Here is a 15840-nt window from a genome sequence, read left to right on the forward strand (position 1 = left end):
GTCTTTACTGTTGGGATCAGATTAGTACAAGGCAGCACTCCAGGTGATCAGACTGTCAGCATTACTGTCAGACACACACAGAACCAGATGGAACACAGAGAGGAGGCTGATGGTGAAACCAGACTTTTATAAAGGTCAGTAGAGGTGTTTATTCATATGTTGGAGAGTGAAGATTTACTGTCAGTCCAGGACAGGTTATGATTAAGTCAATTAGCATCCCTACCCTGGTCTGATGTCTTATCCTAATACTGGACATGTGTTTGTTTATCAGCATAGATCCTAGGCTACAATATAACATGATTTCATGTCTGTTAAACATGTCTATTGTGTCTGTAAATGTTATCATAGGCTATTGTGTGTTGGCAACAATGTCAGTCAGTGGTTAAGGACCTCCTACCTGTGCTGATCAACAGGAAGAGGATGTGCTGTGTTATCAGTTATCAGTGTCCAAGGAGGAAACAGACTAGGATGCATGACAACAACACTGTATGTGTCATTAAGGGTTTAAAGAATATTATATTTGTATAACATATTTAGACTACTTTGGTCCTCTATAGACTAGGGAGCTAGTGCTAACAGCTTTTGATTGTGGGTCAAAGAGATGGTTAGCCTATGTCAACCTATGATGACATAAACCTTCATTCAATACACCATCTAGTGTAAACCTGTTCCATGTGTTCCTCTGTACATTGGTGAATGTTTCATTTGTACTGTGCAAGAGTATCCTGAGCATGAGAAATACCATGATCAGAGACAGGGCAGAGAGAGGAGGGTTCTGGCAGGGCAGTGATGTAGGCTGCAGGTGAGGGAGGACAAACATCCAGAGTTACAGTACAGAACACAGTACAGTGATAATCATGTGACAGGGTGACAAGTCATGTTTCTGGAATGATTAGGGGGGATTGTACATCAGACTGGCAGAGGTTTTTAAATAATGTGTTTAGATCAGGTCGTATTTACCCATCATTCTTATAAGTCATGAGACCCACAACTCCACCCAACACCCATCATTCCTACTGGGAGCGTCAAGTGAAACTGCATTTCCTCATCCATGACATGGTTTCTACAGAGCCCTGTAGCAGCACAGGACTGGAATGTAGAAATGGGTCAAACCAGATAGATGAGAATCATTTTGAGTACATCCAGACAGAAGATCGAACTAGCTAGCACTGTCAGCATAGGGTTTAGTTTAGAAACAGGTTTTGTTGCAGAGGTCCTTACAGATAAGGTTTAGTTTATAGCACTGGCAGTGTAGGGTTAAGTTTAGCTTTGTGTGTTTTTGTTGCTCCATTTTACTTTTCTTTGTACACTGCTGAATGATTCATTTGGTATGAAGTGGCATGATTATATTTATAAATGACAGGTCATGTTTCTGGACATAATAGGTGTCGTAGTCCATATGACTGTCTACATCAACATATACCTTTACTAATATACCCAAAGCAAAGTTACTATTTCAAATACCAAACTAACCCGGTACCCAGTACTTTGTCATCACGGGATCCATACCTGCTGGTGCAACTACAGGTGGGGTAGGGTTAAGTGCCTTGCCCAAGGACACAACGTCATTTTGTACAGCTGGGAATCGAACCAGCAACCTTCTGCCTACTAGCCTAATTCCCTAACCGCTCAGCCACCTGACTCCCTACATTACGTAATTTACACAGAACATGGAGGTTGGCAACACAGAAGATGTAATTTAGTTATCACTGTTACTAAGTTTAATGTCAGCCAACACACAAAACTACAAACAATAAAATGTTGTGAGGTGTGAAACAAAATGAGTCTGAAATAAAACAACAATACTTGTGTGATGGCAGAGGTTTTTAACATACTAATTTAGAAAGTGAGTCAGGTGGCTGAGCGGTTAGGGAAACGAGCTAGTAATCAAAAGGTTGTTGGTTCAATTTCCGGCTGTACCAAATGACATTGTGTCCTTGGGCAAGGCAATTCACCCTACTTGCCACTAAATGCAAATGTAGAAACATCTTCTGTCACTTAAAGTCGAGTTTTTAAGAAATGTTTGAACTTTATCTTACTAAGCAACACACAATCCACTCTCTCCAGGGATCCACAATGGCCACAAGTAATAAAAAGCAGCTGTTGAAAACTCTGGAGCAGCTCGGGGAAAAGGAGCTGAAGAAGTTTAAATGGTTCCTGCAGAATGAAGTTCCAGATGGGTTTGATCCCATCCCAAAGAACAAGTTGGAGAACGCTGATGAACTGGACACAGTGGATAAGATGGTGGAGACATATGGACTCAAAGGAGCTCTAAAGATCACTGTGGAGATCCTGAGGGAGATGAACCAACATGATCTTTCTGAGTTGCTGAGTAAGTGTTTTGTAAATTGCATGTTTTGCAAAATATGAATAAAAACAACAATGCAGTGATAATGCTGCAAACCAAGGCCATAATCATAATATATATTGGGGGGGACACATTCCCCTTAATATTCAAATCTGGTCAAAATGTCCCCCCCAATATATTGATATAAAAATATAAATACAAATGTGCTACACTACGACAGGCAACCAAGCACGCTGACCAAAATTATAATTAAAAATGTATTTTGCCCCCCCCCCCCCATGTTGACTCCATGGCTACGCCCTTGCTGCAAACTCATAAGGTGTTGTGGAATAATATCCAGACATGTTGTATTCACTGCCAGAGATGCAGTGTAGAGGAGATGTTGCCCTCCTTTCTGTGTCTGCAGTGTTAGTCTGCATGTGTAACTATCTCTTAGGACTGCAGACACCGTAAGGACGACTGACACCCTTCCCTTAACTAAACAAGGTGACATAATGTTAGTGGTAGTCCAGCACGCTAACACCAACCCCAGTCCACACAGGACAGGAAACCCAGCACAGACACAGGACATGATCCTTCCATGTCACCCACAGCTCCACAGAGTGGAACACCTGAGAGGATGAGACAGTGCAGGCCTGACTCTTCCTGTCTTCTCTCTCCTCACAGGTGTCAGTGGTGCTGAGGAGGCTGGTGGGAACACTTCAACTTCCTGTCTTCCTCAGGAAGTCCAGGGTTCCTCCAACACCACTGAGACTGGAGGCCATGCTGCTGCTCCTGGTGGAAACCCCTCAGAGCAAATAGACTGTCATGGTACATAAGAAATGATCATGATAAAATACTGTTATGCTAAATAAGAAATTATAATGATAAGAAATTATCATGATGACAGACTGTCATGGTACATAAGAAATGATGATAAAATAGTAATTATACTGTAATAGTAAATATGTTGTCGATAATTTAGAAGGTAGAGAACTGAATGATGGATAGAATAAAGTGCATTACATTAGCAATAATTACAATCATCATCAATCATAAAGACACCATACAATGAATGAACTTTTCCCCAATTAATTTAAATCTTGTAATATAGAGGCTATAATATTAAGCTGCTCATTCATTTTCAAATTGTGATATGTTAATTGTATTTCAATGATATGAATGAATTACAAATGTTTAAATGTTTGAGTTTACATGTGGATGTTTTTTCTTTAGATAAATATGCAGAAAACATCAAAGACAACAAACTCAAACATCAAAGACTTCTCAAATCTAAGTATGAAGAAATAGTTGATGGGATGAAACAGCATGGTGAGAAGATCTCCCTGGACAGTATCTACACAGAGCTCTACATCACAGAGGCTGGAGGTGGAGAGGTCAATGACCAACATGAAGTACGACAGATTGAGGGAGAATACAGGAAGATTAGAGGGTCAGAGAAACCAATTACATGCAACAACATATTTAAACACCCATCTAAACCAAACAAACGTATCAGAAGAGTTCTGACAAAGGGAATCGCTGGCATTGGCAAAACAATATGTTCACAGAAGTTTGCTCTGGACTGGGCAAACGACAATCAAAACCAAGACATTGATTTCATTTTCCCACTGCCTTTTCGACAGCTGAATTTGTTGAAGAAAGAGAAGCACACCTTGATGGGTGTAATAAAAAAATGCTTCAAAGAAATGGAGAAAGAATTTCTTACTGCCATTTTCACCAAGAAACAAGAAAACAAGACAGAATTGAAAGTTCTGTTTATCTTGGATGGTCTTGATGAGTTCCAGATGCCCCTCAACTTCGAGAAGTACGAGAGCTGTGATAATGTCACAGAGCCAAAGACCATAGATGTGCTGCTGACAAACCTGATCATGAAAGATCTGCTTCCTTCTGCTCTCCTCTGGATCACCACTCGACCTGCAGCAGCTGATCAGATCCCTTCTGAGTGTGTTGACCTGGTGACAGAGGTACGAGGGTTCAATGACCCACAGAAGGATGAGTACATCATGAAGAGATGCAGTGATGAGATCCTGGCCAGGAGAATCATCTCACACATCAAGACATCAAGGATCCTCTACATCATGTGCCACATACCAGTCTTCTCTTGGATTACTGTTACAGTCCTTGAACACATGCTGAGAACAGAGGAGAAAGAGAAGATGCCCAAGACCCTGACTGAGATGTACACAACCTTCCTGGTGTTACAGACCAAACAGAAGAAGGTGAAGTATGCTGGGAAAACTGAGACAGATCCACACTGGGATGAAGAGAGCATTCAGAGTATTCAGTTACTGGGAAAACTGGCCTTCCACCAGCTGGAGAAAGGCAACCTGATTTTCTATGAGAAAGACCTGACAGAGTGTGGTATTGATGTCTGTGATGCCTCAGTGCACTCAGGAGTGTTCACACAGATCTTCAGACAGGATGGTAAAGCCTTCCAGGAGAAGGTGTTCTGCTTTGTCCATCTGAGCTTTCAGGAGTTTCTGGCTGCCGTGTTTGTGTTTCTCTCATTTATCAACAACAATAAGAATCTGATGTCTGAGACTCCATCAGTTTCCTGGTCCAACAAACTGTTGGCTCTTTTCAGAGAGAAACCAGAAGTCCGATTCTACAAGAGTGCTGTGGACAAGGCCTTGCAGAGTAAGAATGGACACCTGGACCTTTTCCTCCGCTTCCTCCTGGGCCTCTCAATAGAGTCCAATCAGACTGACTTACGTGGCCTACTAACTCAGAAAAGTAACAAGACAGAGAGACATGAGGAAACAGTAGAGTACATCAAGGATAAGATTAGAGAGGATCCCTCTGCAGAGAGATGCATGAATCTGTTCCACTGTCTGAATGAACTGAATGACCATTCTCTGGTGGAGGAGATCCAAAACTACCTGAGCTCAGGAAGTCTCTCCAGTGAGAGGCTCTCATCTACACAGTGGTCAGCTCTGGTCTTTGTGTTGCTGACTTCAGAAGAGAAGATGGACGTGTTTGACCTGAAGAAATACTTCAGATCAGAGGAAGGTCTTCTGAGGCTGCTGCCAGTGGTCAAAGACTCCAAAACTGCTCTGTATGTATACGGGTTAGATATTATATTTCATGATTTTATGATAAACATGACTCTGATGATGTCTTACATTCTCCTTATGTCATGTAGGCTGAATGACTGTAACCTCTCAGAACGGTGCTGTGAAGCGCTGGCCTCAGCTCTCCCCTCCTCAGATCTGACAGAGCTGGACTTGAGTAACAACAACCTGGGGGATTCAGGCATGAAGCTGCTCTCTGCTGGACTGGGGAATCCACTCTGCAAGCTGGAGACACTGAGGTCTGTATTCATGTTCAACATGACACAAGTATAGTTACAATCTCACACCACGCACTGAATCACACACTGGTCGTAAGTTTGTGGTCTATCAAAGATACAAGGGGGCCGGCCAATGAGTAGTCTGACAGTCAAGGGTTGTAATCCACAAGGCAGAGTCATTCAGGTACAGGGCAGCAGGCAGGTTCAGAGTCAGGCCAGGCAGGAGGTCAGGACCAGGGGACAGTGTTGTAGTCAAGACCACCTAAACCCAGACCAAGGTGTATCAAGACCGAGACAAGACCAAGACTTTGAGGGGTTGAGACTGGGTCAAGACTAAGACCAAGACTGGGCGATACCGAGTCAAGACCAAGACCAAGGCAGGGTGATACCGGGTCAAGACCAGAACACTCAACACACAAGCAGTAGGGTTTGACTAGGTACAAAGTTAGATTTGATCTGTAACTAATTAGCACTCTTAAAGTAGTGTGGTGTACGTGGCCAGGCAATGCTGCTTTTTAAATATTATTTAAATATTTTTTATTTTCTTAAAGGCGCATTAGTACTCGGTCTCTGCTTTCACATCTCTCTCAGTCAAGTGAAGGAGCGCGGTACCACAGTGTTTAACCTATCTTTAAGTCAGGAGAGAAATGCAGCTGACATGAGTTAACGTTGAGGTAACATAACTTTATATTCATCATTTGCTACATAGCTTTAAGTGGCCTGGCTTGTTATCACAAACAAAATCTGGCAAGCAACTGAAACTAACGCTCTGAAACAAACAGCATGTTACATAGCTAATACTTGCTAAATCTCTTTGTGTAATGGGGGAAGAGAAGAGTTCTGTAGAGTTTTGGTACAGGGGTAACTTCTTTCTAAATGCCTGTAAAGGTTTTATGTAGGCCCAGTCCCTCAGTGGGCGTCTCATAATTACACATGGTGTGTTTTCTTTTGGACGTTACTGTAAAGTCTTTGTGGTTCAGGTAACCACATGTAATTATAGCTGATTTGGCCAACATCTTCAGACAGCTACTTTCGCGGCTTATCTTCTTCATTCCCTTTTGAGGTGCAAATTGGGGTGATGGGTAAATGAAAATGAGAAAGGAGTTAAATTATTGGTTGCATTTGAAGCGTGATGTTTTACATCCAATAACAGTTATAATATTACAAATAAATGTAACAATGCACAGGCAATTTAGTGATATTACCCCAGATGTGACACCAGTCACGAGTACTACAACACTGCCAGTGGAACTAAGAAGAGGTTGAAAAGACAAAAGGAGGTAGAGAAAAACATGCTGGTACTGTAGGCTTGACAAACAAGAAGAACTGACCCCAAACAGAAAACACAGGGATAAATGAGGGTAGGAAGGAAGATGGGAGTCACCTGGAGGGGGTGGAGACAAACATGAGATGGGTGAAATAGATCAGGGTGGGACCCTTTACTTCACTCTTCTTCTGCATACAGCATTTTACTAAATGTATCAGTATTGTAGTACCCCGTCTGGTGGTTATGCCAAGTCATTGCACAACACAACATTTTCCCTTTTTCTGACGCAATTACTTAGTAGTATGTAACATTTGTAGTACAACACAGTACAAATGTTGTAACTCTTATGTAACACGAAATAGGTTAGCAAACTTACAATTTGTATTACCAACAGTAATATAAGAACATTTAAGAATCATCTTATCTATTGCAACAAATGAAATCATTTGTGATATTGCCTCAGACTTGTAACCTCATATTACAACACTTTCATAACAAGATTGTAGTACTTATAACATGTGTACCACTAAGAACAGTAATGGGTTAAGTTTAGCTTTCTCTTTATTTTACAAAACCTGTCAACCATCTTGGTGCGTTTCTAGCTCTCTGGCTCTCTGGATTTTCAGGCAGTGCAAGAGTATCAAATACAGTGTCATGTTTTTGGTCAGAACCACTTAAGGCTTGTTTTGGAAAGTGTGCAAGTTTTGAAGCATTCCACTTGCGTCCATCACTCAGAAGGTAAGTATGTTGTCCGACTTTTCTCATTACAGTCAGAGGTTCTGTGAATTTGGATGATCCTTTGGGAACATGTTCAGGTCTGCGAACACGAACAGTGTCACTCACTTTGAATGTAGGTGGTTTTGCTCGCATTCTCTTGTCTGTGTATTCCTTCATTCGGTTCCTTTTTCACTTTACAGTCTCTTTGATTTGTGCATGCATTCTGTTTTTGTTTGCTACAGGAAGAATGTTCAGTTTGGTGCGCATTTTCCTATTTCGGAGTAGCTCAAATGGGGTTGCACCAGTAGTGGCATGCGGAGTGGCTCTGTAGTTGTGCAAAAACTCGGTAACAGCCTCTTTCCATGGTCTGCGACTTCTTTTAGTTGTCTGTATGCACCCTTTCAGTACTCTGTTAAATCTCTCAACAGCACCATTTGCTTTTGGGTAGTACACACTAGATCTCAGGTGCTGTATCTCTCTCTCACTTAGTAAGTTTGCAAAGGCATGGGAAGTAAACTGACATCCATTATCTGAGACAAGGAACTTTGGATTACCCTCCCTACTGAACACAGTGGCTAAAAAGCGAATGACAGCATCTGAATTGACAGTGGAGGAAAATGCAACCGCCATTTACTGTAGTAGTCTGTGAGTACAATGGCAAAACGACAGTCCCAAGTAGGGTTTTCAAAAGGTCCTGTGATGTCAATAGTGTAGCGGGGTCTCGTCGTGTTAAAATAGAAATACTTAATTTATCATAAAGTTCGGGGCACCACCCGTCATTCCTAAAGATGAGACTGATTATTACATATTAAATATAGGATTCCCTAATGTCCTAAACCAAAATTAGGGTGGTGCCCCGAACTTAATGATAAATTAAGTATTTCTATTTTAACACGACGAGACCCCGCTACAATAGCAACTTTTTCCCATGGCCTACTTGGCAGATCAACTGGTATAAGCGGTGCAGGAGCAGTAACAGCAACGTTATCACTGAACTGACAGTTAACACAGGAGGCAATGACTGAGTGTACTATTTTGTCTAGTTGTGGCCACCAGTAAAGCTCACAGAGCCACTACACCTTGAGGTCCCTCGTGCCAAATCAACTACTCTGGCTCGCAGTGAAATGGGAACAACCAAGCGATCAGTCCCTCTCATTATGAGTGAATCGTGTACGGACAGCTCGTCTCGTACCTGAAAATATGGTGTAATGTTCTCTGGTAGGCCTTTCTTGGATTTGGGCCAACCTTTCTTAATCTGCTGACGTAACAGTATCAACTCTGGACAGCTTTCACAGGCAGAAGTGAACTCTGAAAGTGAAATGGCACACAGTGACCCTTTGAACACAGCAGCAATCATATCCGGTTAATCTGTGGTCTCGTTTGCAACAGTCAGAGGCAGCCTAGAGAGGCAATCTGCAGTCGCGTTCAGATGACCCGGGCGGTAAGTGACGCCTAACAAAGTAGTCGGGTTGACCACCTGGCGATTCTGAGTCCAGCACGTCCAGAACCTTTGGAGGTGAGCAGGGTTGTAAGTGCCTGATGATCTGTGCGCAAGACAACACGGCGTCCCCAGAGGTAGGTCCTCCACCTTTCTACAGCCCACACACAGGCAAGTGCTTCACGTTCAACTGTAGAGTATTTACGTTCTGGACGCAAACGCTATAACTCTCTCACTCTTATCCGAATGCATTTGTGTCATTACCGCACCCAGTCCATAATCAGAAGCATCAGTACTAACATAGGTCGGCAACTCAGGATCATACGGAGCTTATGCAGGGCTATTAACTATTTGTCCTTTGAGTGTAGTAAAGCTAGTCTCTGCTTGAACTGACCACCTGAAGTTTAAATCAGTGGAGTCTCTGAGCACTGCACGTAGTGGCTCAGCAACTGTGGCAAACTCTGGAATGAACTTACTGTACCAGGATGCGAGACCAAGGAAAGATCTCAGGGAAGACGTATCATGTGGGGCAGGAACATCGATCACTGCAGTCTGTCCTGGTCAGGGCGAAGGCCATCTTTTGAAATAGTGTGTCCCAGGTAGTTCAGGGATGACTGGTTGAACTTGCATTTGTGCATGTTTAGTTTGAGTCCAGCATTGGTCAAGGCACGTAGCACTCTGCGCAAGTTGTCATCATGGTCCTTTTGTGTGGCACCATAGCAGATGATGTCATCCAGGTACGCTTGTACACCTGGCAAACCTGCAAGAACGATCAACATAATTTTCCAAAAAGCTGATGGAGCCGAAGCTAAGCCGAAAGGCACCCTGCAAAAACAAAAAAGTCCTTCATGAGTGATAAATGCAGTTATATCACGACTTTCAGGATGCAGTGGCAGTTGGTGGTAGGCAGAAGCTAGGTCAATAGTGGAGAAAACAGTAGCCCCTCTCAGGTTTGAGAACAGTTCATCCATGTGTGGTAAGGGATGACAGTCTGTAACAATGGCCTTGTTTGGCTCTCTCAGATCCTCACACATGCGTGGTCTCCCGCCATCTCTCCTCTGTGGAACAACTATGGGAGATACCCAAGGAGAAGCATTAATGCGCTCTATTATCCTTTTGTCTTGAAGATCTTTGATCTCGTCTGAAACAGCCTTTCTCACGGAAAACGGGAGTCTCCTCAATTTTTGATGAACAGGAGAAGCATTGGGTAGCATTTGTACTTTGTGGACAAAGCTTTTAGCACAGCCTATTTCCTGAACTAAAACCTCTGGAGCATTATCTGGTTCAATACTTGGCACAGTAGGCTCGCCCTGTAAAGTAGTAGTAGGTGTTTGAGACTGGTAATAAGGGACAGTAGTTACAACTCTCCTCCCTTTAAGTTTCATTTGCAATGCCTCAAATAGATCTAAGCCAAGGAGAGACCTGACTCAACAACAACCAAAGTGCCTACAGTGGAATGACCATCGTGTACAATAGTAGCTGTTAAGCACCCTCTAACAGTGATTTTCTCTTTAGCATAAGTAACGAGAGCAAATGTAGGTTCAGTTAAGACACATTTCGGAAAGAGAGTGTAACAAGTGCTCTGTGGAAGACTAGAAACAGATGACCCTGTATCTACAATCAGCTCAATGTCCTTGCATTGTCCATGAACACTCACTTCGACAATACAGGTGATTTTATCTTGCACAGTATTGGTCATGTAAAGAACCGTGGGCTCATTAATCACAACTTTGCGTACCTCCTTCTGGATTGAACGGCACACGCGTGAAAAATGTCCCACCTTACTGCACTTGTTGCATGTAACCTTAACAGCAGGACAAGCAGGGTTGTTGACAAGATGAGCAGTAGATCCACAACGAAAGCAGGAACGGTGGTTACCAGACGGTAGGAGCTTGGCAGGAGCAGGAGTCGCGGGCTTCTTGTCCGAGCGTCGACTTGACTTTGGCTGCTTCTGTATAGCTCTCACCGGAGCAGCAGCTGCCGTAGCATTAGCATCGGAGAGGATATTAGCATCTCTTAATCCACTCTCGATTTGCAGTGCTAATGTAGTAGCTTTAGAAAACGTTAGGTCCGGCTCAAGTAATAGTCTGTCTCTAATGCGAGTATTTGCAACACGCTCGATTAGCTGGTCACGTAGCATTTGGTCCTCCATGTTGCCAAAATCACATGCTGCAGATAACTCACGCAGTGAAGCTAGGAACTGATTCGCCGTCTCATCCGGTCTCTGGGCTCTTTGTCGAAACCTGTGTCGCTCAGCAATGACATTAACCTTGGGCACAAAATGTCCTGTAAGTGCAGCAATAGCAGTAGTATACGTGGTTCCACTATCGGGTATTGTATAGAAAAGTCTCTGACCCTCAGCCCCCAGTGCATTAAGTAAAACCGCGCGATTTCTTTCTTCAGGCCAGTTATCTCCAGTAGCGGCTATCACCAACTTGTAGTTTTCGAACATTTTCAACCACGTTGGAAACGGTATTGCTGGTTCCCCTGGGCAGGGCATGAATGGAGCAGGTAAAGGCACAGAAATAGACATCCTCGTTGTCAAAGATGTGGTATTGTAGAATTGAAAAAGTAGACTCAGCAATCAAGACAACTGTGCAGCTTCAGTTCTCTCTTTACTTCACTCTTCTGCATACAGCATTTTACTAAACGTATCAGTATTGTAGTACCTAGTCTGGTGGTTATGCCAAGTCATTGCACAACACAACATGTTTGTAATCCATATCATGATAATCTTCTACAGGCTGTCAGGCTGTCACATCACAGAGGAAGGCTGTGCTTCTCTGAGCGCAGCTCTGAAGTCAGCCTCCTTCCTGAGACAACTGGAGCTAAGTAACAATGATCTGAAGGATGCCGGCATGAAGCTGCTCTCTGCTGGACTGGGGAATCCACTCTGCAAACTGGAGACACTGAGGTCTGTATTTATGTTCTACATGAGACATTAGTCAAGTTATAATGTCACACCACATACTGAGTCACACACCACACACTGGTTGTAAGTTTGTGGAAAAGACTATCCAGGGCAGGCTAGGTTTGTCGTTGACAAGGCAGAGCCATTCAGGTACAGGGCAGCAGGCAAACTGAGGGACTTAGAGTCAGGGCAGGTAGGATGTAAGGACCAGGGGAACTAACAGGCAGAAAAGACAAAAGGAGGTAGAGGAAAAACATGCTGGGACTGTAGTCTTGACAAACAAAAATAACTGACCCTAAACAGAAAACACAGGGATAAATGAGGATAGGAGGAGAGATGGGAGACACCTGGAGGGGGTGGAGACAAACATGAGATGGGTGAAACAGATCAGGGTGGGACAGACATATATTTAAGACATACTTCTTCATTATATTATGGTATGATGGCTTGGGCAGTATGTTTTGTATCTGTCCCTGTGGTCAACACCACTGTCCCTGCATCAAGGGCTGTGTATCAGAAATAGCCAATGAAAAGTGTGCTGCCTTGGATACTGACAGACCTTCTATTGGATGCAGTATGTAATACATTCTTAGTATATTGTACTACCATTTAACTGGATGTACAATTTCTGACATACTATAGGATGGTAGGATTCAGATTGAGATAGATGAAACTCAAACAACCAAGACAGAGAGTCATCTGACTAATCCAACCGTCTTGGTGTTTAAGAGGAAAATAATCAGACTGATATTCTTTATTTCTACCTCTAGAAGATAGTAGTGTTTGTAATCCATATCATGATTACCTTCTACAGACTGTCAGGCTGTCACATCACAGAGGAAGGCTGTGCTTCTCTGAGCTCAGTGCTGAAGTCAGCCTCCTTCCTGAGACAACTGGAGCTAAGTAACAATGATCTGAAGGATGCCGGCATGAAGCTGCTCTCTGCTGGACTGGGGAACCCACTCTGCAAACTGGAGACACTGAGGTCTGTATTTGTGTTCTACATGACACAATAGTCAAGTTATATACATGTACTTGTATGGTTGATTAAGACAACAGAGTTGCACTCATGGCTTCATCAAAGAGAGAGCTGGAGGGACTATCATCTGCAGCACCTTTATAAACTCTAATCTAAATTAGTAGCACACATAATATCACTTTCCCATTGTGGACATTTGTGTCTTTGTGGTTGTTGTGATGTTAATTCTTTTTTACATTTTATGAATGTTCGGGTCACTAGGAAAAGTAAGCCATTTGAAGTTGGGAGCATTTTTTTGTTTTCTCTGCTGTTAAATATAATAGTAGTCATGTTTGACCCTTATGACAACACAAGGTAAAGATATACTATTCATCATATTATTGTACATTTACCTGGGCAGGGAGTTATGCATCTAGCAATTTTTGTGCTGTTGTTTAAAATGTTGTAAGTCTTTAATCAATCCTCAAAGTTCAAGAGACGGCACTGGAACTCGGCAAAGTTTGATGCAAAGTCTTTATTGGTCTTCAAGATGACAAAAATCCCAATAAAAGTGAGCAGGTTCCGGAACCCAACTGATCTTTACACCCCAGACATGCAATTATATACTGCTCACCTATTTTATGTGTTATTTTATTATTGTTAACTACAGATAGTCTCAGATCTTACTCATAACACAATTGGTCACTTGTTCTGGAGGTTTCAGATTTCACTCGCACCTTAGCTTTGGTGCCTTTGACCTTGCTTAAATTTGGAGATGTACATTTTACCACTGGGTGACATTAATGAATAACAACACCTATAGGAAATGATCAGACTGATATTCTTTATTTCTACCTCTAGAAGATAGTAGTGTTTGTAATCCATATCATGATTACCTTCTACAGGCTGTCAGACTGTCACACCACAGAGGAAGGCTGTGCTTCTCTGAGCTCAGCTCTGAAGTCAGCCTCCTTCCTGAGACAACTGGAGCTAAGTAACAATGATCTGAAGGATGCTGGCATGAAGCTGCTCTCTGCTGGACTGGGGAATCCACTCTGCAAACTGGAGACACTGAGGTCTGTATTTGTGTTCTACATGAGACAATAGTAAAGTTATATACATGTACATACATTATATAGATGTATTTGCATGGCTGATTTAGACAACACAGTTGCACTCATGGCTTCATCAAAGAGAGAGCTGGAGGGGCTATCATCTGCAGCACCTTTATAGACTCTTATCTAAATCAGTAGTGTAACGAGTGTCTAACTTTAACACCGCTACAGAGAATAATAATGTGATCAATGGGAGATGTATCAGAATATGTGGTTCTTTGGAAAGATGGTACTGTTTGCACTACAGAATGAAATACACAGAACACGTTGGCTATATTTCAGAGGTAATAGAATTGTTGTTGTTATTATCTTAGCTATTTTGTTTCTCTATTACCTGTTTTATTTTTTCCTTCTCATGAAAAAAAAAACCACACATTAACAAACAAACATCAATGGCAATTGACGTAATGACAAGTACACAAAAATAAGAAAATAGTAATTCCCCAAATCAATGAAAGTGTCAATTAATTGTTCTCCCTGATTCCCTTACGTTTTACCTATTTATTCTTATTAGCTTGGGTTTTTCTGCTTTTAAAATATCTATGGGGTTATCACTATATTATACTAATATGATTTTGGGACTCTTATTCTGGAAAACGGGCTTTACTTTTTGGATACTGTTTTACGCTAATTTAAATTAGGGAATTATTGATTAAAAGTACAAGTGTAAAAACACAACAAATATATCAATACACAAATCAAGTAATGGAACAACCAAATTTAGAAACCCTCAATCTAACCTCATCAACGAATGCAATAGCATGTACAAAACAGTGAGGCAGCGTGAACTCACGCACACCTACAAACGATTTAAAGTACGACAATCCTTCAAAACAAAAAAAATACAAAAGTAATCAGTCCAGGTCCAAGTATCTGGCAAAGCGCTCCGGTTAGAAAAAAATAAAATATATCAATCAAATAAAATCAGGTCCTTGTCCTACCAGTCGTAGCAAGTTGTTCTCTTTCTGTTCAGTCCCAAACAGCGATCGCTAGCACGTCGATTTGCTAGCACTGTTGATGATGGAGTTGCACTCCACTCCAGTGCTGTACTCCGGGAAAGAGTACGCCGCAGACGATGATTCACTTATAAACGAGTTTGGTGCCTTTGACCCTGCTTAAAATTGGAGATGTACATTTACTGATTTTGCTGCTGGGTTACAATAAGTGTTTCTATTTAAACAGGTTTTGTAGCCCACATTTACGATGAGGCTGCTCATGCTGCTTACACAATGAGGCTCCTTGTAAATCCTCCCTACTTAGGGCTAGTGCTGACCTTGTGCAGGCGGCCACAGATAAGATTCTAGGTGTGGGGTCAAAAACTGTGCATCTTGACTTGTAGCTCAGGCCTCTGCCTGTGAAGGATGATGCCTGCCTCCTGGTGGCCTTCTCCCTCACTCCTCAGCCTCTGCCTGTGAAGGACGATGCCTGCCTCCAGGTGGCCTTCTCCCTCACTCCTCAGCCTCTGCCTGTGAAGGACGATGCCTGCCTCCTGGTGGCCTTCTCCCTCACTCCTCAGCCTCTGCCTGTGAAGGACGATGCCTGCCTCCAGGTGGCCTTCTCCCTCACTCCTCAGCCTCTGCCTGCCTCCAGGTGGCCTTCTCCCTCACTCCTCAGCCTCTGCCTGCCTCCAGGTGGCCTTCTCCCTCACTGTCACCCAGATCTCACACTCAGGCTCAATATCTTCTATTGTTTAGTGGTAATAATGATAAGTCAACAGCTTAACATATGGTTTCCAGTAATATAAAATAATACTAAAAGGGGTGATTCGAGAGTTTCATTTTCAATCAGATAAATCCATAATCATACCCATCTTCATCGTTTCAACAGTGTGGTG

At 42.6% G+C, this 15840-nt stretch overlaps 1 protein-coding gene across 1 annotated transcript in view; it reads left to right on the plus strand.

The window, feature by feature from the left end:
• LOC146274031 (NACHT, LRR and PYD domains-containing protein 12-like) overlaps window positions 1-15840 on the plus strand; it is a 44766-nt gene continuing 28926 nt past the window's right edge. The window contains exons 1-8 of the mRNA XM_084704532.1: window positions 1-134; window positions 2068-2332; window positions 2975-3118; window positions 3524-5366; window positions 5454-5621; window positions 11766-11936; window positions 12748-12918; window positions 13797-13967. Of these exons, the coding sequence (XP_084560658.1) occupies window positions 2077-2332; window positions 2975-3118; window positions 3524-5366; window positions 5454-5621; window positions 11766-11936; window positions 12748-12918; window positions 13797-13967 (2924 nt within the window). The 5' untranslated portion in view covers window positions 1-134; window positions 2068-2076. The remainder of the gene's footprint in view (window positions 135-2067; window positions 2333-2974; window positions 3119-3523; window positions 5367-5453; window positions 5622-11765; window positions 11937-12747; window positions 12919-13796; window positions 13968-15840) is intronic.

The sequence above is a fragment of the Hypomesus nipponensis genome, chromosome 9 (assembly GCF_054491055.1).
Source record: "Hypomesus nipponensis isolate SF chromosome 9, ASM5449105v1, whole genome shotgun sequence".
NCBI lineage: Eukaryota > Metazoa > Chordata > Actinopteri > Osmeriformes > Osmeridae > Hypomesus > Hypomesus nipponensis.